At 39.3% G+C, this 24,519-nt stretch overlaps 1 protein-coding gene across 6 annotated transcripts in view; it reads left to right on the top strand.

Moving 5' to 3' along the window:
* Window positions 1-24,519, top strand: part of SOX5 (SRY-box transcription factor 5) — a 290,140-nt gene that overhangs the window by 65,325 nt on the left and 200,296 nt on the right. For all 6 annotated transcript variants that reach the window (XM_058852941.1, XM_058852940.1, XM_058852939.1 and 3 more), the window contains exon 3: window positions 4,783-4,993. In XM_058852941.1, the coding sequence (XP_058708924.1) occupies window positions 4,783-4,993 (211 nt within the window). The remainder of the gene's footprint in view (window positions 1-4,782; window positions 4,994-24,519) is intronic.

The following is a 24,519-nucleotide window of genomic DNA, read 5'->3' as shown; positions in this document are numbered from 1 at the left end:
TTCCCTGCAGATGCAGACTTCATGCATACCATATGGTGGTAATTAACAGTTTCAGACTTAGTTCTCAGTTTTCTTCTGCTTCGATTCTTGGTTGGTTTGGGACAAAATTTTAATGTCACAGAAGCAGAGTGTCTGAGTTTAATTGCAGACAGGAATAATGTGCATCTCTAGATGAGGAAGGAGAAGATGAGCTCTATTTAGAGCACTAAGATATTTTGGAAATCTCACCGAGTACAACCTGTTTCTTTTCATTAAGCCTTTAAATGTTCCCCTGTAGAACTGGAATAGGCCTCCCTTGGACCCTGGAAACAGAGGGAGACAATTTGAAAGATACAGCTGGAATGAAGAGTTTCTTTCAACAGCACAATGTTTGCACTTTTTATGAGAGCAAGGGTAACATTGTGTAATCTTTAAAAAAGATATTGCTCAGTGAGGACAAGTCCATTGTCCAGTGACATGACTTTTCCTGTCAATCACAAAGGTGACAAGGGGGCTAGATTAAGTAAAGCTTGCCCAAGATTAACAAAGGAAGATTATTGACCTCATCCCGAAAGGGCAGAAGCCTGTTTTATCGTTAAACCTTGGAAGAGGTATTTCCTCCATAGGTGGAAAGCTGTTTAGCAATATTGAGGCAACTTTCTTGTAAATGAACAAGTCTTCCTGTGGATTCTAGCTTGGAACAGAAGCAGAAGACACGAAACGTGGTCTGGTCCCTTTTTTGTTGCAGTTGCTTGTGGGGGAAAGGAGGGCCTAGAGTGTTTGCTTCAGCAAGATCTGTGTAGGTCCTGCTCTGCCTTTCCGAAGGGGGAAATCAAGAAGCAGCAGCATCAGGTGTTGGGTGAGTATGATCCCAGCTCAGAGTTGGAGGAAATGTTGGGCCAGCACACATTAGCAGAGCAATTTGCAATGCAAATGAACAATAGAGCCCCATCCACCCAGCAGCTGCTGCCTGCATAAAACTGTTCCCAGGATTAACAGTGCCAGAGGCTGGAATGTAATCAAACTTGAACAGGTGAAATGGTTACGCAGCTGAGGGAGACTGTTCTCCAGGAAAAGTGTTTGTCTGCTGTTTTAGGGGCTGCGAGATGGGTCTTGTGTGTGGCTTGATGGACTTAAATGTAAAACGTCAGAAGTAGATATTGATGTTTCTTAATACCACTTTACAGTGTTGGTGCTTTTCTCTCAGTTAAACTGAAGAAAGTCACGTCAATTTGTCCTTTTAAAAAAAGAACCTGCTAAATCTTGCTTGTTGGGAGGGAACTTCTTCTCAGGGGATTAATTTTAAACTGTTGCTGACATATCTTTCTTGCCATTAAGGATTTCTCTGAGTGTTTGCAGGGGAATAGTGAAACTCTTGTGTGCAGTATCAGAGGATTTACTTTACTTGAAGTTTTTTGGCTTTATGACACGAGCAGGTTTTATGTGGTGGAAGTATCCTTTCTTTTTACGTGCTAGTAGTAAAAATCCAGACCCATTGAGAGCTTTTTCACGTCTCCAAGTAATGGCATAAGAAAGAACAAAATAAAAGAGAGGGACATGAAGTGAAAGCCAAGATAACTGTTGCATGTTTTGCATTGTTGTTGTTGTGAATGACAGAATAAAAGGATGCTGGGCTTGTGGGAAAGCAGATTCTGGAGCTGGTGTGCTGGAGGATTCACGTAGAAGTGTCAGCAGCAGCAGGAGCTGGGCTGTGCTCTCATCCACCGGTACAGAAAGGAGAGGATTCCTCTCGGATTGCAAATCACGCAGTGGATGTGTGATTGCTACAGATCTTTCTGAATGAATAATTCACTGGTGTACTGTAATTTAGCCCACTGAGATGTGATTGCAGCTGTTCCCCTACTGTATATGTGTTTTGATTGAGTCTTAAATCCCACAAGTGTATAAATAGCCATGTGTGTGATATGCAAACACTGCATACATGCACACCTAACCGAGTGGTCTAAAGAAACTTTTTGTGGGGGGAATGGTTTCTTGATTGTATATTTTACTATATAATTTACCATTTAAAAAAAAAAAAATCTGTGTAGAAGACTTACCTTTCCTTTCTTATCTAGCTATGAAGTCTTTCTAACTGTGGTATTATAAATTATTTTAGCCAACATTGTAGTACGAGAGTATCTCTGTTATTAATGAATTTATCATTCCAAGACATTTATAATATAGGAGATTACTTGTCCCCATTTTACAAGCAGGAAACTGAAATGCAGGGAAGAAAAGTGATATTTTCTGTGGTTTCACAGTGCACTGGAAAGAACTAGGAACTGAGTATTCAGAGTCCCCTCATGATGCTTTATTCCAGACTACTGCATTGTCCCCTCACAATTCCTTTTCCCCAAAAAGCAAGACAGAGTCTTAAAAATATTTAAATTAAATACTTAAACTCATGAAAATGAGTTTCATTTGAAAGCCAAGCAATTTGTGATTTTGAAAACCATCTTATATTACTTTACATAATCTTTCAGTCCTTGTGTTCTTATGCTTCTTCTCTTATAAAAAAAAGGTTTTATACTCAGAATATATTTTTACATAAAAAAAAACCCCACACTTGCATGTACCCCAAATGTACATGGAAACAGTAGTGATGATACCTGAGGTTTAGGTGATTTTTACAAGTTCTGTGTGTCTGTGACCAGCATGTGACACACAGAAACAGGAGCAAAAGGCTTTGGAACCTGCTTTGGATTAAAACAAGAAACTAGTTCCTGGTAAAATGAAGAAACACACTGTTCCTGTACATGACTGATGGCATAGGTAGATTTAAGAACTGTAACTAAGGATGATATTTGGCTTATCTGTCTCAAAGTGTGAATAAGAAAGCAGCTTTCAAGATATTTCCTCTTTTAGCCTTGTGTGTAGGAAAAAAATTGCCGCTTGGTGATTATGGTTTGAATTTTAGATAAAATCTGAAATGATGCTGAAGTTAACCATTTTTCTTGTTTAGATTGGTGTTAAAAAATCAGTTTATTCAGTCTGTATGTGGAAAAAAATTGCAGTTGGCTTCAACTAAGTTTTGAAGTCTGGTGTTAGCAACTAGGAATTTTCCAAGTGCAGAACAAAAATGGAGGGAGTTGCAAGGAAAAAAAAAAAAAAAAAGGAGCACTTCTGTTGATTTGAGTTGGAAAATTTTTTAGGGCTTGGTCAAAAGCTCATTGACGTCAGTAGAAAGTCTCTCATTAACATCACTGGGTTTGGGTTTTGGGGCATATGATGGCCCAGATTGTAATCTCAGTTAAATCCGATTCTGTTAGGGAATTTATTCACTAGTATAACACATTCAAGCTGCTCAAAACTGTTTGCATTAAAAGTTTTCTTAACCATAGGTAATCTTTTTGCCACAACAAAGTAGCCTGTGAAAACAAATGTACGTTCTTTATTGCATGTTTTCCATGTAGCTTTACTCAAATTTTATTGAAATAAGTTGTAGCAATTTATGTTCTGTTTATAAAAGTATATATTTTTTTCTGGAATACTGTGATTTATTAGAGCAGAGACATCAAAATTACTAAAAAAATTATAAAATTACAATGCAAATCACTAAAAAATGTGTGTGTGCATATTTATAGATATATGTATCACCTTCTTACCCTCTGAAATGAAATGAAAAAATGAAAACAGTTTAAAATTATTAAGACTTTTTCAACCAAGTCTGTAACTCATATCACAAGATGATCCAGTGGCCTTTTTAAGAAAAAATATTCATTAAACAGCTGGAGTACAAAAATGTGAAGTAATAGGATAGTGAAAAAAAAACCCTGGAAAATCACATCAAAATGAAAACTATACATGTTTACAACATTATATTTCATGCAGTGTATTACTCTGCTGCAATCTTTGTTTGGAGACATTGACCTAAATTTTTCAGGTACAGATGGCATATATTAGCAGAGGAGAAAATGGGTTTGGGAGATGTGTAGAGAAGGGTAGAGTATAACAGACATGAAAGGAGAAGGAGCATGTGCAGAGAACGTTGCTTTATGTTGGAGGAGATGTGGAGGAGAAGGCTCTCACATTAATGAAGGCAAGTCTGAAGATGCTGGAACCAGTTTTGCTTTCCATTAAAATTAATGAGTAGAGCTCTGTGGACTCTCACGTGAGGAGGGTTGTGTGGATGTTCCAGGAAGTCACAGAGTTTTGCCATTGTGCTGCCAGGGAAAGTCATTAGGACCACCTTTGTGAAAAAATAATGTTTCTACAAGAAATTAAGGTTTAAGACAGAAGAGCATAGAATTAGAAAACAGAAAGCAATTGCTTCATCCTTTATGGATGGGAGAACTGCTTGAACTGAGAGTAAAAATATGTCATATGGTGACGGACATTTAATGTTTAGTTGCTATTTTATTTCTTAAAACAATTAGCCAATCAAGGCATTAAGTACTTTATAAAGTCAGGAAATTAATGGTCCTTGTAAAAATTGAAGTTCTTTTTAGAAAGTGAGCTGTAAAAGAACAAACAATTACAGGTAATCAATACCATTGTTATTAGGAAACCTATGAGAACAGCACTTCTTCTCAATTAGGGAAAAACTGTATTTTATGTTTCTCTCTTGCAGGCTGATCTTTGTTCACTCCAGCCTGTAATCTTGGTTTATACTTTATAGATAGGCTTTGTTCTGGGTGTTTTTGAAGCATTGCATGCCTTTTTTAAAGGTTTCAACAGAAGAACAAATAGCAATGAACTCAAAGAACAAAGGATTGTTCTCTCTTTCTTTCCGTCTATTTTTTTTTCCCCCTTCTTTAAGAAAAGAAAGGAACGTTTCATCTTGTTTTTCTCCCCTTTCAGGAAGTTGATGGCAATAAAGTGATGTCTTCATTTGCGCCTCACAACTCATCTACCTCACCCTTGAAGGCAGAAGAAGGTGGGCGTCAGAGCGGAGAGTCCTTGTCCAGCACAGCGCTGGGAACCCCGGAGAGGCGCAAGGGGAGCCTCGCCGATGTCGTGGACACCCTGAAGCAAAGGAAAATGGAAGAGCTCATCAAAAACGAGCCAGAAGGTAAGGCCTGGGAAGCTGGCCAAAATTTTCTGTGTTCTTTTCTTTTTTCCCTCCAGATCCTTTTATATATATATATACAAAGTGCGTATACTTTTTAATCGTGCCGTTTTCTGCTCCGTTTGCTTTTCCTTGCTGGCAGAATTAAAGATCTTACAGTTCTTTTCTACATTAGAGGTGAATTTTATCAGTGTCCCATCATAGCTAACGTTTTTAGCTTTTCCCAAAAAAGAGAGTCTAGTGGTCTTTTTGTTACGGTTGCAACCTCCTCAATATGCCTGTGGTAAGCTAGTTTTAATCACCTGGGGGCTTTTACACCTCTACTCCCCTCTCCCCATTTCTAGAACTAAAAGAGGGATCTTCAATGTCAGTGTTTTTGTACAATGATTTAGCGTGAATGCCATTATTTGAAAGATAAGAAGTTAAATTGGGAATTCATGAAAGCTTTTGTGTGGGACACATCATCTTCTGTTTATCTGTAGTGCAGGTGCTCTACAGACAGAGGAGGGAATGCAGGTGTTCTCTGCATTATATGTGGCCAGCAAGTTTCAGCTGTGGCTTATAGGTGTCATTTCTGGAGATGGAGTGTCTTTTTGAGACCCTCTCTCCAGCTGCTGATGATAGGACTTGTGTTCTGTGGGCTGCAACTAAGACCAAAGATTAGGATTTTTAATTTTTTCCTGTTTTGGGCAAAGTCCTGACTGGAAGATGTGTGAACATACTGAGCCTTGTTTCCTAGTGCACAGTAATGAGACTATTTTCATTTACACTCACCTATCCTGTCATGGAAATCTGTTCCAAATGTTTAAAAGCAGGACTCCAGTGCTAAAGCATGAAGGGACAGCACTTACAGGAAAATTTAAGGACAACCTGCATGCTGGAATGAAAGTATGGACACAGACACACTGGCACATACAGAAGCATGACAGGATTATAAATTAGGATTTTCTTGACTGGAGCATGCAGTAAGGGTTTGCTGGGAAACAAATCTTTTGTCTAAGCAATTTTTTTAATATTACTTACAACATGTCTTCTGCATTTAGGTTGCCATAACATACCTTGTGCCTTTGGATGGAAGAGATTGTGGGGGGAATGGGTGGGGAGGAGACCAGGCTTTTATCTGAGAGAGGAAAGAACAAGGAGTTCTGGGCAATGTATAAATACTCTGTTGAGTATGAGGTTGTACAAGCTGCAGGACTCCATTAAGGAAAGGCCACAGATAGACATGAGAATGGTTACAGAGCTTGTGCATAATCTCAGCTCTACTAAAATGAAAATATACAGTACAAACAAAAGATCTACAGCTTTGTGAAGAGATTGGGAGAGAGAGGAGGGGGAGCAACTGAATGTTGGGCTTTGCAAATGCGTGCAACAAAAAATCTTTTCTTCCCTCTAGCCATTGTTCTATTGTCTTTCAAAGGCCATTAAATTGAACAGCAGGTTGTGATGAAAATTTCATTAAGCCCTAGTTAAATCATTATGAGGGTGCCATATTCATGTCTCTGCTTACTCCCCATCCAGGCAAAAATGAATAGGAAAGAGTTGAGCTTTTTTTCCCTTTCTCCTTAAAAGCGAACTAACAAAAGTTCAGAAGTTAGAGGAGAATGGGAAATGGGACATGAAACAAAAGGAGGCCAGAGAGGTGAGCTGGCTAGGAAGAAAATTAGACTTGCATAAGAGCATTGAAAGTTGGTGAGGGGCAAATACATCATTTTGACATGCCTCCCTCCCCCTTCCCTTCAGCCAACGTGGTTGTTTTTAGAGTGGCTAATTAAAAAATAAATATTTCTGGGTGCAGATGGCTGGACTGTTCTTAGAAGTCCTCTACAAATATGAGTCCTTTTCCCTAAATGAGTTATATCCTGATGCAACACAGTGTCTTCTCTGTTTGAACTCCAGCAGAAAATTATTGTCATGTCTTCTTCATGTAGTGCTGAAGTAAAATTGTCAATCATCACTGGTTGCTAGTCAGGTAATTAGCATATTAATGAATTTCCCTGTGAATAAGGTGTTACAAGTGGGAATCTTTGATAGTACATGTAGGTAAAAATGCAGCAATTTGTGATAAATGCATATTTCAGTAATGATTATTAGTCTTGCTAGTTTGTAAAGCTTTGTGGGATGAAGATCAAGAATCTTGGTTAAGCTTTGCTGCATTATGTCAACAAGAATAATATAATACTTTATTTCCCTTCGGGAAAAAAGGGAAACATTTGCACCAGTAGTTGAGGTTTAATTAAATCAATTTCCTGTGAATCTTTCAAAGACCAGATATGAGCCAGATTCCCATTTCTCTATGTACTCAAAAGTTTATATATTATTTAACTTGTACAATGGGCTCTGTTTGCTCTCTTTTTATTGTTTGAAATAGTCTTCTGAATTGCTGTGGGAAACGTGCTTTTCAAGTATTCTCTCAAATGGCCTGTTTCTTCAAAATCAGCAAAAAGGGAAGGGCTGCATAGACAACTCCAGGTCTCAATTCAAACCCCATATCAGTCAGGGAAACGGCTTCTCCTTTCTGAAACAGGCTTTGAGGACAAGTGAGATATTCCAAAATATTGATAACAGGTTTGACTCTTTCTAAGCAACTTTATTGATACAAGGGAAATGGTTTTCTTCAATTATTTTTGTTAGAAAATAAAAGTCAGTAAATTTTGTCAGTAAAGGACAAGAATTTTTATATTTTAAACATACTGCCCAGAGTGCAGCAGTGCACACCTGTACATGTACACATACATAAAGACATCCCTGTACTCAAACACCAGCTGATAAGGAGAGCATCACTCTTCATAGAAATGGTTTTCATGTAGATTTGTTGTCTAGATACCCTTGGTTGATGTGCCCTGTAGGAGCCCACACTGCTACTTTTCCAAAAGCTCATCACTTCTTTTTCCTGCTTGGCTGTGAGCTGGGGTGGGGTGGGGGGGTGTTTTTGTAAGGGCTTATACTTAGCTCTAAAGCTTCTTGCTCTTTTTCTTTTACCCCTAATTTTGCCATTTTCCTGCTGCTGGATGCAAGTATGTGATTGACAATGAGTCATGCTGACACAGAGACATAAGTGTTTCAGCAAATCTAAAACTTGCGGAATTTTACTCATTACTAATACAGTGCTCATTTCTCTTCTCTCAAATTCTGTGGAAAATCCTTATATGCAGCTTTAGTATTAGGCCCCCAAAGGCATAAACCTATTACTGAAGTCACACAGTGTTATTTTACATGAAACATTCTGTCCTTTCTAACTTGAGCTTCAGAAGAGGAGTCAGTCCCCTTTTATTCCTGGTGTACAATAATGAAGATAATGGAATGGGTTTGGAGAAGCCTTATACACTGTGACAGACCTCAAGCCCTTGCCCTGAGGGTCGTCTGCCGACCAAGCTCCTTTTGCAGCTAAAATCATTAGGAGAATGAGATACAGGCATGTTTTTCTTCTGTTTTCTTCAGGCATCAGAGGATGGCAGAGGCTCTCTGTCTGTCTGTTCTCCTCATTTGTAGAAATGAAATGGAAATCTCTTTGAAGTCACTGAGCTTGACACAAGTTTATGAAAGAAAAGACCAAAGCAGCCACTTAGCTTTTCATTGCACTATTAATGTGATTCGATTGCTGTATTTTAATTTATGGCCCGTGCTTGTGGAAAATTAAATATCTGAAATCTCTGTAGCCTTTCCCCTAAATGTATGGCTTGGCTTCTGGAAAAGAAAGAGGCAAACAAGTAAATTCCTTCTTATTTTTAGAATAAGCTGGAGTATTCTTTGTGTCTTTACATATCCTAACTTTTCATTAAGAATCAATCTTCTTTTTCCATTTTGGCAATATATAGTTTTATTATAACAGGTTATGTATCTGTTCATCTTTAAAACCTTCGTAGTGGCTCTTCTGAGGCCAGACCCATGTTGTTGTGTGGAATTCGTAGCAGTTCTGTATACAGAAGGATCATTTGAACATCTGCCTGATGACAGAGACAGAGCACATGGGCTTGTGTGGGTACAGTCATTCATTTGCTTGGCTCGTTCTTCCTTGGTAAGGACCTCTGAAACTCAGTTCAGTTGGGCTGTTTAAAGGAGTACTTTGAATTTTCCATAAAGACACACATACATACATTCATTCACACACACTATATATAATGTATTGTATGTGTTCAGATATAAATATATATGAACACACACACAGAAATTATTTATTTATTATGTTTAATATTTTTCCCGCTCCAAAATTTTGATCTTATAGTCCTTAGGTCTTCAGAGGGGGAGCAGTTAATCTCAGTTGTTTAGTAAGAAGGGAATATGTGTGTTAGCAGAGCTTTAACAGGCAATGTGAGTACTAGAGCTTCATGTATTATAGTAAGCAGCAGTACTATAAGTAATTACTTGTCGTGAAAAAAGGAATGAGAAGAGCCTCTTGGGCATGATTTTTGTCTTCTGAACATCCCCCAAAGGCTATTTGTATTTGATGTTTAGGTTTACATTATAAATCACAACACCTGTTAATGTGGTAATTCAAATGACTGTTGTTTAAGCAGTTCTGTAATCTATAAAAGTGAGCCGCCCTGAATTCAGGCTCTCTAGCTGAAGTATCTCCTGACATTATCAAACTTTTAATCAGCAAAACTTGTAAAAAAAATCAAGATCTCTCCCTCTTTTTAAGCCATAGATTCCAAAGCAGGCCATTCATGGGCACAGGAAGGGTGGCCTTTGAAATGCAGACTCTTGTTTTTAAATCACATCTGATGAGATGGGAAGAAATAAAGTGCACAGATTCGGGAAAGGCCTAAGGATACTGTAATTGGTTGAGGTTTAAAATTCTTTTATTTGGTTCTTCACTGCCCCTTTGACAGAGTATGTGTTGAAGAGGCTTTGTAATGCTTTTCCACTGAAGGACAAACAAGGGTACTTTGCAGTTGAGTACTTTCAAGTTTTGTTCGTGTGCTCCTGCTGCTGTGGAAGGATGCTTCAGGTGCCTTGTGGTTCCATGTTCATCTCTGCAGTCTGGCACCAGAAAATGTGTCTTTTCTTGTAGAGCAGGCCAGCATCAAACTTCTGTGTGCTTCTTTCAAAGACTCTGCCATGTTGGAAGTATGCCTTCATATGCTGCTGATACAAATAAAAAATAATTAAAACATTTGAGAGTTTATTTGCAAAATAGGCCCTTGTGAAGAGAAGGCCCTGTTAAATACTGTAGCTTAAATTTTTATTAACAAGTGCTTTAACTCTAGAACAGAGGTAGCCTAGTTTGAAGCCTTGCCAGCTCTGACTTGCTCAAAGTTAAGTTTATTCATTTGTTGCCTTCAGTTTTTAAGTGTTTTCCTTCCCAACAGTTTAGCCTGATAGTCACAGTTTATTTCAGTGGATGTTTTCAAAATTTGCTTAGATTCCCTTCCAACTCTCTCTTCTTATATCCTCAAAGGCTTTTAGCTTTTGGATTTTTCTTCTTCCTTTTGAAAAAGGCATCTGAGGTGCTGATACAGCATCTCAAATACAGAAGAAAGCATTATGGTCAAGTGAGATACAGGAAACTAGTGCTTTTGGAGAGAAGATGCAGTCCCTCTCCCCCCTCCCTGCTTGAGAATGAAAGTCTTCTCTGATGAATCTCTACAACTAAAATTTCTTTCTAGGTTATGTTCACTCCATAATATTGAGCAAGCTGGAGCCAAAGCAAAATGCTTTCTCTTTTCACTTCCCATCTTTAATAACAAGACATGTAGGTGGTTCAGCAAGGCAAAAATAATTATTTGAGCTCCTGTCTGCCTTTTATCCCCCAGGTAGCCAGACTCTTCACCAGCTGTGATTCATTTCAGTAGGGGTTTTCAAAATTTGCTGTCCCTTTTGACCCCGTGTCATTTTGCTGTGCGTTTCCCCTGTTGTATTCCACCTAGATCAGTTAGCAGCTCGCCTTTATTTTTTTGTGTGTGCTCTTTCTCTTTTTAATGTTTTTTATTATTATTATTATTTTATTTTCATTTCCCCCTCCCCTGGAAAAGCCATTAGCTTTCTGACCTTCATCTCAGCCTTTGGATAACTGCTGGAGGAACCTCTGCCCCAGCCTGCAATACCCAGATGTACATGGTGGAGTGTGCCGCAGCTTTCGGGGATGTCATTTATTCCAGAGTGAAGAGCAAGCCACCTGTTTCTCAGGCCTCTTGTCCCTCATATTAAAGGTTCAAGCCCTTGCTGAATAGTAACATCTTAATCTGGGCAACATGCACACCATTTAGCTGAAACCTATTTGTTGAGCTAGCAGGATTTGTGGGATTTTTTTCCCCTTTCTCTTACCCCCGAGGCACTTGTCACGACCGTGCATTTTAAAATTAATCAGACCTCCCAGGCTTGTGTGCTGTGCGCTTTAACATGAAGAAGTGGATATCAAGTATTTGCCCTAATTAAATAGGCCTGCTTGGTTTTGTTCCAGTGGATGCTTGGTCTTTTTTTTAATAAGAGCTGCTCACGGAGGAGGCACGGCCAGCTCTAGAGTTAGTGGAGAGCTCACTTCAAAGTTTTCCTCACCACCTGCGCCCGGGATGTTGAGACCTGGAGGGCTCCCTGCGTTCTTTCTTAACAGCACAATTTGTGGGGAGAGAGTGGAGGGGGAAATGCAGCCAAATGAGTGAGAGAGTAATGTGGGAAGGGGAGGTGAGGAGCTGGGACAAGCATGTGGATTGGCTTTTGAAGTTGATTAAGATGACCTGTCATCCTGTCTGATTAGCTTTAGATCTCAGTCTGTGCCATGAGCTATTCACAAGGCTGTCTTGTGTCTTCTGTTTACCAGAAGCAAGGGAAAGCCTCTAGTAAGGCAAGGAGCAACATTTGCAGCAACTCCCACTTGCTTGTTTAGCTAATGAAGTAGCCTTGTAAAAACACTCTTAAGTTTGGAGCTGTTGCTTGGTTTTATTAGATACATGTCTGTTTAACATTGATCTTTTTAAGGTGGTTTGAGGGTTGCCAGCTTTACACATCTGTGTACATCGCCTGCATTTGTACATAAGCTGTACTAGGAAGATAGAATTCCTTTCAGCATCTTTCCTTCTACACTTTAATTGTGTTGTGGTTTCTGCATTGCCTGAGGAGAAAGCGTGCTGTATGTGTGTGCTTTCTGTAATGTATGAATTCAAAAAGTGATCAAAAACCAGATAAAGGAGAGCTGTGGGGAACTCTCTTCCCTAAGCACCCTAAAACCTGTTACACAGTTATTGAGGACTGATTGCGTTTAGCAATTCAACAAGTTAATTTTAGCCAAAAAATAGTAGAAAATTTGGAACAGTCAACATTTTTAGACAAAATGTTTCTTTGGAAATGATATTTTTTGTTTTTAAATGTTTAAGATGATTAATCCGAAAGAGAAATGAAAACATTTCAATTAGGCTTAAATAAAACACTTTGGGTCAGGTGGAAACAGCTTTTCCCCTGACTTGGTTTGGCAGCTGAAATGAAAAAATGCAAACTAGTCAAACAAAAATGCGTTGAAAAACCTGGTGAGGTTTTGGGGGTGTTTTTGTATCTAATGACCTGAGAAGGACAAATGAACAGTTGTTTTCCAGACACTTAAATATATCTGAATTTTACACACTGTGCTTTTGAGGGCAATCTGTAATATTAGTCAGAAAAGCTCTCAAAACTTGATTTCCTCCAAATGTGCAAATTTCTGTGCCTTCTGAAGCCTCAAGTCCACGAAGTTTAGCAGCACCTAGGGCATTTCATTCTGGAGTAGATTTTGGAACATAGATGTACTTGGCCTGTCTTTGCAGCCAGAACCTTGGAGTCTGTTCTAGAGGGCCTAGAAATCTGCAGTTGGTATATCCCAGGATTTTACTTTGCTTTCTATAGAAATTCTTGCAGCCCAGTACACAGCAGAAAGTAAAGCTCTATTTGTTTATTTCCATAACAGATCAAATTGCTGAAGTAAAACCCAGCAGGTAGGATGATACTCCATTGATTTAAAAGTTCATTGTACATCCATGCACTAACTCACTGCCATCTTTCTCTTCCTCTCGCAGTATGATTATTATTCCTATTTTATTTTTAATTTCAAACCTTGGCACAACAGAAATGTAAAGAACATATTGACACTGCCAAGCATCTGTCTGGTGCTTGACAGCATCATAGAAACCCTTCCAGTGTTTCCTCTGGGTTGCTATTGGTTATTTAACAACACAATGCGAACGGTGCAGTGTGGGTGTATGTGAAAAGGAAAGAAAGGTTGAGGTGGGGGAAAGAAGCCCTGCACGAGTAAATACGTCTTTCATCATACCTTTTGTTTGGTCTGTTTGCTGTGTGCTATTCAATAGTCTATAGAAGTTGTTTGACAGTTCTGCAAAAGGGTAAGAAACCTTTTCTTAAACTTTTATTCTTCTGTTTTTGTCTCAGTCCATAAAGTTTTCTGCTTTTGTTTTTCTTGCCCCATTTTTTTTTGTCACCTGTCTGTTGTTGGAGGGGTTTAGTTGCTGCTGTTTAGCTGATGTGAGGTAAGCTGATACTTACGAAACGCTCCTGATTGGGGAGCTTTCTTGTACAGGTGAAGTGGACTTTAGAGAGCTTATGAAAGATTTGCTATGCTGGTCTTTGGGGCAATAGAGCTCTTTCAAGCTTGTGTTTTAATTTATTTATTTAGCCAGAGGATGAAAGTGAAAAGTGAATGAAGAGAAAAATCAGGCTGTGGTTTCTGCTGAAGAATGCCCTGTTAGCACTTGTGTGACTTGGAAAGGCTTTCTGAGATGTTTAGCCTTGATTTAATTCGTATTTAAGATTTCTCCTCCCAGCACATTAATATAATGTCAATGTAGAATGCATTGCATGGTGTAATTACTGGAGAGAGCAGTAGTTGGGAAAACAGACGGTAATTGAACACATGGCTGTTTATTACAACAGGACAGTGCTCCTACGCTGGTATTTAGGGCATTAATAGGGAAGAATTGATTTGTTGTTTTAAGATGAATTCAATCACTGTTGCTTAGGCCTTTGTTTGTTCAGGCCGAGTTATGCTTTGTTTGTGTTATGTGCCCAAGAGGTTTACACACCACAGCGTGGCATTAGTCATGCAGAGGGCTTGGGAGCAGAGAGCCATTTAAATGAACAAAGGACATTTTTCTTTTTGGCTCTGTTTATCTTCCTCTCCAGTTTTGTTACCCTCTAATCTATCTCCATCTCTCCCTCCCTCCTTTCCCCCTTCTCTTCCCACCCCAAACATCTATAATCAATGCAGAGGTCCTCCCTCTCTCTTCCTTCCTCCTCCTCCTCCTGATTGACCCTCCTGGAGACAAATGGAGCTGTGACTGACAGGTGGCAACACAGGGTTGTGGCATGGGCTAAAAGGTGTAAATAGGAGTGGTGGCTTCAAGATCTTGCAAGGAAATGCTGGGGTTGGGGGCTGGGGGGAGCAAGGATTGCTTCCAAGGTGAGCAGAGGGGAATGAGCTGTACCCTGCACGTCTCCCTTTGTGGGTCCTGCGATGAGCAGGGCACATCCTGGGACTGAATGAGCACCCTGCCCTCTTCTCACTGATGCAGACTGGAGAGAGGAAGAGAAAGCCATCTGACTGAAGCTGAATTCCTGTTGTGAGCAGCATGGCTTGTATTTTAGGCTCATTGTGCTTGAGAGGAATCTCATCTTGATTTATTTCTGAGTGTGGGAGAGTTAATGGACACTTCAGGGTGATGTGGGCCAAATTCTGCTCTCAGATGCCAGTTCATCAGTCCCACTGAACATGCAAGAGCTTTAGGAAGGCAACATTTGACCCAGTATAGGATTTGTAAAGAACCCAGTGTAACTTGTTTTTCTGCCCCTCTACAGACAGGGATTAGACCTGTTCCTAGAAGGAGCAGTCTTAAAAGAACTGAGAGGTAAGAACAAGAGCAAAGTCTGTGGGTCACTAATTGGTAGAAACTATTATAGCCTAGCTGGTAAGGTAGTTGTATCTAAGTACAGTAGTGCAGAATGATTTAGCCCCCAGATTTGCCTTTTGAGGTACTGGCTTAGCACAAGGAAGGAGAAGCACAGATGTGGAACACAGAGTTGGATTCTTCCTGTCAGGGAGAAGAAGCAATTTCATACACTGCAGTGTGCAAGGAACCTCCATTGTTCAGCTGAGCCTTTGAGCTGTAATTAATTAAATTATCTGCAGATAAATAATAGACTCACAGGAGTCTATGAGATCTATGGATGTGAGGTCCAGCAGGGACTATTGGTTGTGTATGGGACATGCTACTTGGCTACTAATTATAACTTTTTTCTAAATATCAAGGAATTGCAGTTGCGAAGGCCAGCCCATATGCCCAAAGGAAAATATTATTTTCATCTCAAAGAAAAAAAAAAAAAAAACCCCAAATAATTATTGTATTGCACTGCCAATAAACAAGAATGATAACAGCCAAAGATACAAAAGCCTCAAAGTTACAAGCGGTGTCCAAGTGCTTTATCAGAAAGGAAGGTGTCTCTCCCAACTTGGAAGTGGTTATCCTAGTGTCCTGTTTTTCCAGTACAGTTTGGAATGTTGCATTAGTCTTGTACTGTAGATTAGCTCACACAATCTTAAGGTAAATAGTCTACAGACAAAGATCACACGGAAGAAAAAAGCCTCTTGGGTTTTTTATGCACCCTGGTGTTTTTTGTGCTAAACTTTTTCTTTTCTGTTTTGCCCACAACACATATCCCATTTCAGTAACTGAGCATCTTATCTCCCACAGAGTCAGGCACCAGGGGAAAAAAAAAAAAAAAATCAGCAACTAACCAGAAAAAATGGTTTCAGCTGTAGTGATTACTGTGTATTCATTTGTTCCTGTAGGTTTGCTGGCTTGCTGCAAAGTGTAAAGCATGTTAGTGTATTTTTGCTGAGGTATCTATATACAAGACCTAAATAAAGCCAAGTATTTCCAAATAGTTATATTTCCTTGTATATGAAATTAATATATGAAGATGAAACTAGAGGACAGCAGGCTCTTGCTAATGATTGTCAGCTGCAACAATTCTGGATTCCACACTGATCTCATGTACAGCTTTAATCAGCAATGTTGTTTAACTAAATATGGAGACATTTCACTGAAGATTATTTTATTTTAAGTCTTTTTTTTTGCTTTTTTTTAATGCATTTCCTTTTGCTGTGTCATCTAATTGATTCACAGCTCCTGTGAAGCTTTTGGGTATGGGATGTATGGGATGCAGATCCAAGCAAAATGCATTCTTCTCCTACTGGTTTGGCCAAGTCAATCCTGTCTGAGTTCAGATGAATTAGGGAGCTTTCATTGATAGTCATTCTAGAACTAAGCATAAAATTATTAGATTAATAATATACATAACATAGCATTTAGGACTTTGTTCTTTCTGCTGAAAAAAAAGAAAAAGATGCAGTCTTTTTGAGACAATCATGGGGCTTTTTATTATTATTATTTTATTACTAGGTTACTGGATGGGAGAACACGGTACCCAGTGGATGTTACAAAGTATGCATGACCCAGTATTTTAAAGTAATGGGGCTCACAAAGACAAAATAATGAGAGGAGCTTCCTTGCATTGCCAGACTGCAAATTTTTCCTAATAGTTCTGTGTAAACTCGTTTTGTTGGTTGTTGCTTTTGTTCTGGCCTTATGCCATAAATATAGCATGGAGCAAACTGCCATTAAAATGCTGGAGAGAGTTCAGCTGCCAGTTCCATTTCATCCTTGGTTTCTCACAAGTTGGTGCTAACAATTGATCTGCTTATATTGGACATTGTAAATGCTCCCCAGAAATGAGACTGTAGTTACCAAGCACCACACTCCTGAGGGTTTTCAGGAGCACACAGGATGCAGTATGCCTGTTTTTAACTCATCTGCTTCAGCTGTGTTAGCAGCCAAGTCCCTGTAGACATAAAGGCAGGTGAAAAAGCATCAAGGAGAGAAGAATGGAGATGCCTGCTGTATTTGCATAGTCTGGCAACATTGTGGGAAAATGGAACAGGGAGACAATTTTTCCAAGCTTTTCAGTATAAGGAGGTTAAAAGTTGTGCTTTGACATTCTTCAGACCTTCCCTTTTCCCTTAGAATACACCTTTGCAATCTGATTAATCTTGGGATGGGCAAAATACTGGTGGAGATGTTTTTGTTTGATTTATTTTTTTTTATTTGATTTTTTTGTTGTTGTTGTTTTAAATCTTGTTCCTACTTGGAGAGGGCACTGGGATTGTTTCTAAGCAATGCCAGGTAGCTTTCCTCCCAGGCTAAATGCAGTCCATAAAGCTGTCAGTTCTGTAGCTTAATACTGGGTCTTAATGTATTAATTCAAGGCTTTCAGTGATCTAGGACACAACATGTGCCAGGAGTGGGAACTAAAATTAGAGGCAGACTTTTGGCTGTAAGAGCTGCTTGAGGCTCCTTGGAGTGAAGGAGGAGGGACAAGAGCTGATGTCAGTCACGGTCCGAGGACTGTGAGATGTCCAAAGCATGCCCCAAAAGCAGATACGGGTTTTTCTGCAACACACACTGTGGTGAACGACTCTTCCTTTTTCTGTCTTATCCCACTCTCTGATACAGCACTCAGTGGCTCATTTCACACTCCAGATCCGTGTTGAAAGCTGTCTTAGTTCACCTGTTATACCAAGAACTGGACTTTGCTGAACTGAGATTGTAATTCCCACACCCTCCCTCTTTCTGCTCCTCCCTCCCTCTTCCCCCCCTTCCCTCCCCCCAATTAAATAGTAGCTAATCTTCTATAAAATGCACCTTAAAAAAAGTGAAAAAACTGTGAAATGTGAAACAAAGTGAAATTCTTGTGAAGGATTCTAAGTTTTCATTCATAGAAAGCAGCTTCTGATGATGTAAAAAAAAGATGAGGCAAAATAGGGCTGAGCAACAGGAAAATTGTTTCCTCCTCCTTCACTTCACTGGATGTATTTTATTATGTAAAATTTTATGCTCTTGGCTGAATGCAAGAATCATTTCCCTATATATTTTTTTATATATCATAATTCTGTTAAGGACTATGAAAGAGGAATAATTAGGCATTATTGTTTGGTTATGTAGATTCTCTTGTGATTCTTTCTTGTTTACTTGGTTTAAACTGCCGATACTGTTCTGGCCGCGTAGAAATAATGACTGTGTTACTTCATGAATATGAGATTACAGGGACCTTGTTTTAAATTGCTGTGGCACTCGTTCCTCCTCTGTGATTATTTCAGGCTATCTGAAACATATTCTTTCTTTTTGAACAGAGAAATACTGAGAAGCACAAGTTCATAGACATTTCATCTTTACTAAAGCATCTTCAGTCTTTACCTTATACTGGCTTGTCTCTTTCTAATAAAATGAAGGCTGCACTTTGGCACTTCTGTGGGATTCACAGAAACATAAGGGGGGGGGGGGGCTGACTCAGATACACAGAGATAATTCTGCAATATGAAAATTTTGCCTTATATTCAAACAAAGAAAGATTTGTAAGTTTTTAATGTTAGGGGAAAAACAGTTCTCCTCTGAAATCTGTACTGTGAATCTAAACTCTGATATTTTGCTCCTATTCATGTACAGCACTTTCTTTGATGACTGCTGGAGTTCTGATCTCACAGAGAGCAGAGAATATTGGAGTTGAGATTTCTTGAACAGAGCTGAGAGGATAATATTGTGTTTAGTTTGTTTCACTAGATGCAAGCTAATCAGAGAATAATTAACAGTCAAAATGCCAAGGTCCTTGTTCATGTAAAGGATCTGGTATTGAAGTCCTCAATAAAGTAACACTCACATTGAATTCAATGAGACTTTAAACTGAACAAATGCTTCAGGATTTGTCCCCAGCTTTTTTGTCCCTGTCAGTTTTTAATGAGCATCCCATAAAAGTGTTTAACAATTGTACTGACTTTGATTTTTCAAGGTTTGGAAGAAAATTGCTTTCTCAAGTTGAAAAAAAAATGTTGAAACAAAAAAAGCACATTTTCTCATCATGTTGTCTAACATAGTGTAAGCAGATTCAAAGACTGTCTCACATCATGCTTTCTGATAGTTAAGGATATTATAGAGTATTGTAGAGAAAAAGCTGGGAGGAAGAATTACAGCTGATAGATGGAGATATTTCAGACCTCATCCTAAATTCTTGGGACTGAGATAAAATTTAGGCAGCAAGGCAGTTACTGATGCAGGTTGTTTGTTTGCTTTATAAATGGAAATGGAAAAAAAAAATGCCACTTCTAAGATCACCATATAGAGACAATGGTGTTTGAATCCCATGGTTTTGTGTCAGAGGAGGCAGCTTAGTGTATCTGGATTCATCCTGTGCCTTGCTTTCCTTGGTTGTCACTGAGAGCTCCCAGGCTGAGACAGATGGCTGCTGGTTTAGTTGTGTGCGTGGGAGACAGGAACTTCCACATGTGATTTTTTACCATTTGGTAGTAATTAGTTTGTTGTATAAATTAACATTAACTGAACCATTCTTCAGGCATTGTTTGTAATTATTCTTTGAGCCTCTGAGTTGGGTAAAGAAATAAAAAGTGGGGAAGAAACTGCTTCTTATTTTCTGCAGGGAAAGGACTCTATCATTAAGCAGAACACAGCAGCAATTATCATTGCATGCCCAGTAGACTGAAAACTTTGAAAAAGCCCTCTAAAAAGTGAGATTTTTTTTTTTTTTCTTTCTGGAAATATTAATGGAAATTAATGATTTAGATGTGCAGGTAGGCTTTATAAAATTTGTAAGAATAAAGTATGGATGTAAGCAAGGGTAATCAGACCTTCCTGACATCATCATTATTACTGCTAGTACGGCTACCACTGCTGCTACTTTGTTGTGTATTTACAGGGAGTAGAAGATTTATTTGTTTTTTAAAATATATATACTCTCAATATTATTCCATTTTCCCCCCATTTTTGAAACATTTCCTGATTTATTTGTGGTAGGCAGTAGGGGTCTTGTGCTGCATATTGGGAGATGAACTATTGTTAGTGCTGGTTTTCTCTGGAGATTTCTGTCATTTCCAGCAACCAGCCAAATTGGAATTGTCAGGAGAACAGCCTCTCACATGTTCCTTGGCACTTCTGCTTCCAGACTTGGTCAGAATCCAGACATGCAGAGGTTCATGGACATGAAAAATAACAGGGAAAATGCCCTCTGGTATTAGCCCAATATTTTAGGAACATATTGGGAATCCCTAGATTCATTCGCTGGAAAAGTTCAATACTTCAGCAAGTAAGAAAGTTTTATATCTCATTTTACTGAAGTTTTTCCCTCTCTTATCCAGGAGTAGCTGAGAACTGAGTCTTTTAGTAGAGCTCTCTTACCCAGGATCCAAAGAAATGGCAAGATGGGCAGGGTGGCCCTGTGCATTAAATCCTCTCACACACAGACTGGGTTGCAGAAGTAAAACTCAGGTACAATCCATCACAAGGTACTCCCCAGCTTCATTAAAATTAATTTAGTGGCCAAAGTACACCCTCCAGAGAAAGGTTCATGTGATTTGAGTTTAAAAGTGTCCTGGTATTTTCTTGTGAAACAAAATGAAGGCAGTGTTACACCCAGACTTGAAACTTGTCTATGTAAATTGGTTTGTTGTGGTTTTATTTCAGTTTGTTGCATACAGGGCTCACACACAAGAGGTGAGTTTTTATCTTATTTCTTCTCTCAGAATTGCCATTAATATTTACATTTGTCCAGGTAAGTAGTTTTGCCTGGACAATAAATGCTAAAAGAGGACTTGAAATCCTGAAATAAGTAAATAAATGCAGCTTAGTTAAGAATTGTTTTGTTTTTCTTGGCACAGTGATTCAGCCTATATGAAGCTTTGTGCTGTTTGGGGAAGAGGAAGGTGGGAGGGAGTGTGTGGGAGCTTTGGTGGCTGGAAATATAAAGGGAATACAAGCTGAGTACGCTGAAACCTACAGCTAAGGGACAGCTACCATGGATGGTTTTCTTTCTGTCCTGCTTTCTGGCAGTGGTTCACGCTGTAACTGAAGGTATCTGCGATTCTCCAACTTTGGATATCAATGAATCAAACATTTCCTGAACCATTCTATTGAATGCTTTTTTTTTCCCCCTTCAGCTGCAAAAGCAGAAGGTGCCAACCGTGCTTTGATGTTGGTGTGGTGGTTGGGTTTGCAGTCAGCTGAAGCGAGCACATGAGCTTTGCAGCTCCCTTTCGCCGTGCTGAGGGGCTGTGGGGCACCAAGGAAGAGATGAAGGCTTTGTTGTAAGAAGTGTACAGCTGCAGCATGGTTGTACCAATTGTAGGACTGGGGTTCCTTCATCCCTAGAGGCATACAAGCAGAAAAGATCAGTCCCACGGTGAAAAGCACGGAGCAGACTCAGAAAACACAGTTTCTTCTGGGTTTTTTCCTGTGTGGTGTTTTTTCACTGATTGCCACGTGAACTTCATTCTCTGTATCCAGTTTCTGTGGTTTAAAGCATGGTTGATAGTGATAGTAGCTGTGTGCTTCTTCACAGTGGTGAAGTTTAATTTCTGCTCGGGAGATGCAGCCTGACAGTGGTCCTGCTTTACAAGAAAGGACTAGATTTAGATCTGAGGAAGCAAGCTCCGTGGAAATACTTGACTTTTACAGCTCAGCCCCATTTGCATAACCAGAAATGTGACTGCAGGTTGAGTTTGGGAGTCTTTGGCCTGGGTTCAGTAGCAGAGCTCACTTTTGCCTCAATGGAAATGCTGCAAGTGGAGCAGCTGCAGAGCCAGGGCTGTAGGGTTCTTGTGCCATAGGAATTCAGCACAGTGGCCTTGTGTGGTAGCTACACTGCTAGGAAAAGATGTGGTTTCCATAGATTGTCCTAGATTCTCCTTGCTGGATCTCTTGGAGCTCGTACCCAGGGCAAGGGCTATGCTGGGACATCCAGCTGTGGTCCTGGGGACATGCAGCCCTCGTGGCACAGGACTCTGCAGGATGATAGCCTGAGAAGCAAAGATAAAATCAGCCCCTCCTTGCCTGCCACATAAAAATCTCTTACTGTCTCACATACTTTCCCTCACACACCTTGTAGAATTTATTTATTTTTTTTGTGGAAATGCGAGTTATGAGCTGTGGCATGGCAGGAAGGCGAGGAATTTTTTTTTGTTTTGTTTTTAGTTTGGGGAAGAAGCGGGTGGGAGGGAGCGTGTGGGAGCTCCAGTGACTTGGAGCTCAAAGAGAATGCATTAATTAACCCAGGGGGATCGCTGGGATGCAGGAGTGAGGAACTGCAGCTTTAAACCCAGTGATCTTTATCCATTGCTGGGTTTGGGTCACAGACCTTGGATAAGAGAAGGGGGAAGAAGGGTGAGCAGGAGGGTGGGCACAATGGGAACCAGATGTTTCAGGCTGGCGGGGGTTTGGCCTCTCTGTTATTGTGTGACAAGCCACCGCTCTCCCCCGCACCCCCAGCCTTCAAAAGTATGTCATTCTTCTCTGGAGTCCTTCTGTCCTCTGCTCAGGGAGGGGGAGAGGCTCACACATGCAGACATGCTCACATACATGGTGCACACATGCCCACACAGACAGCCCTGGCTCTGCTTTTTTCCTTTGGCCTACCTTTCTGAATGGCCCTGGAAGACTAAACAGGTGTTATCTACTTTTGATTTCAGTGCATTTAAATTAATCCTGTCAGCTCAGCTGTTAAAACAACTGTCATCTCCAGCTGTTAGTAATTTTCAACTGGGCACTTTTACAGGTTGCCAAGTTCTGAGCCTGCATTGTGAATCTCTCGCTCCCTTTCTCTCAAAGCGCTATAGTAATAATTTGTATTTTTTTTTAAAGGGGGCTTGCATTGCACTGTTTTTACAGCAAACCCTGTTTATTATATATTGAAATAATATCATCACAAAACCCAACATCATCATGCCAGACTTTGGAATAAAGAGCTAAACCATGTGTGGAGTGCGGTGCATATCAATCTTCTGTTGCAGCCTCTCTGTGCATTTTAAATTTGAATGAGAGATGAATCAACCTGAGAGTTGGGGAGGGAGGAAGAGAAGGGGCTCTAAATTTTTATTGCCAAAAATAAAGCTTTCATTTTAGAAGCACTGGTCTCTCTTTTCCCTTTTGTCTTAATGTGCATTTAATTTTCATAAGTAAATTAACAGGGGGTACCTTGAACTGGAAACATTTTAAATACTTTTCAGCTGTTAGATTAATGACATACACGTCGTAGCCACAAGAATTGTAGGAGAAAAAAAAAACCTACATTGTATACATGTTATTGATTTCAGTAGACACTCTCTAATGTGACTTATTCCTATGTGGTCAGGATCTATAGTTCATTAGCAGTGCTTCAGAGCCAGGGAGCACTTGTGCTTTACACAGACCTGAATCCTGGCAAGGAAAGCTTTCTGTGCCTTTAAGGTTTCCACTTATTGCAGTTGTCTGGCCACATTTTCAACTGCTACAGAGCTGGACTTCCATTGCAAGCTGTCCTTAAAACACTGGAAAGAATTATTCAGGCATTTTTTTTGCCCATTCCTAAGAAAATGTTGTACTTAAGAAGTGGCTGTAGGTAATCTTTTTCTCAGCAAACCAAGTAGCAAAAAAAATGGGAATCTTTAAAAAAAACCTCATGTTTTATATAGTCTATGACATAAATAAGGGCAGTGTTTCTATATCTTTTAGTAAAATAAAGACTTTCTATTTAAAACCTCATTTCTTATGATTTTCATTATCTTTTAGTTTTGAATTTCTTCAAGAAAAATCTGCTAAAATAGGAAACACTCCCCAAATGTTACCAGAATAATTATTTTCCTTTCCCTTTTTATTCTTGTGCTTAGACAAAGGATTTTATTTTTTAAAAAAAAGAAACAAACAAACATAAAACCCCCATTTAGCCATAATGTGAAAAATAAAAATAAAAATATTCTGAAGTACCATCTGATTCAGCAGGGCAGGTGCTGATCTAATTTCCACCTTAAAGTGCACCTCTGCTTTTTGGCATGATCTCTAATACGGAATTGCAGCTATCTGAGCAACATCTGAAATTCCAGCAGGATTACAGCTCTTTCTGAAGACCCCCACGTTAATGTCTTCTTGTAAAAATTTTATTCTTTGTGGAATAAGTGGATTCATTCTTTGGGTGCACCATCATTATCTTTCTTCTGATACAGTGGTACCATTTAAGTAGAACATGAAGCAACTTCCTCGAATTTCCCGTTTCTTAGTAAAACATAAAAAAAGTAGAATTTTTCAGTTAAATGGGAAATGTTTAGTATGGCTCTTAGTATTAAAATCTGGAATGCCAGCTACAAAGAGCAGAGTGTGGATATGTAGGACCAAATTACAGACGAACATACATCATACAATTGCTATTGCTATGACTTTTAGCAAGAACTGTGGTTGCTTGTCTTGAATTCTGTGTCTCTCATGTTACAGGCTAAATACTGGAGTTAACACTGGTACACCAGACCTTTTTCTGTATAGTTGAACATTTCCTTAATGCAAGAATTTGATCAACAATATATTAATCTGAAATTCTGGTTTTACAGAGGCTGCTGCTGGGCAGGAGTGTTGTTAGATCAAAGTCAGTACTTCCTGTAAAAAATACTGCTTTTTTGAAAAACAAACTGAAACTACTGGAAGTTCAAATAAAAAAAAATAGATACACTATGATGGACTTCTCCC

Source organism: Poecile atricapillus, chromosome 18, assembly GCF_030490865.1.
Source record: "Poecile atricapillus isolate bPoeAtr1 chromosome 18, bPoeAtr1.hap1, whole genome shotgun sequence".
NCBI lineage: Eukaryota > Metazoa > Chordata > Aves > Passeriformes > Paridae > Poecile > Poecile atricapillus.
Note: the sequence above shows the minus strand (reverse complement) of the source record. Positions and strands in the feature narration are given on the sequence as shown.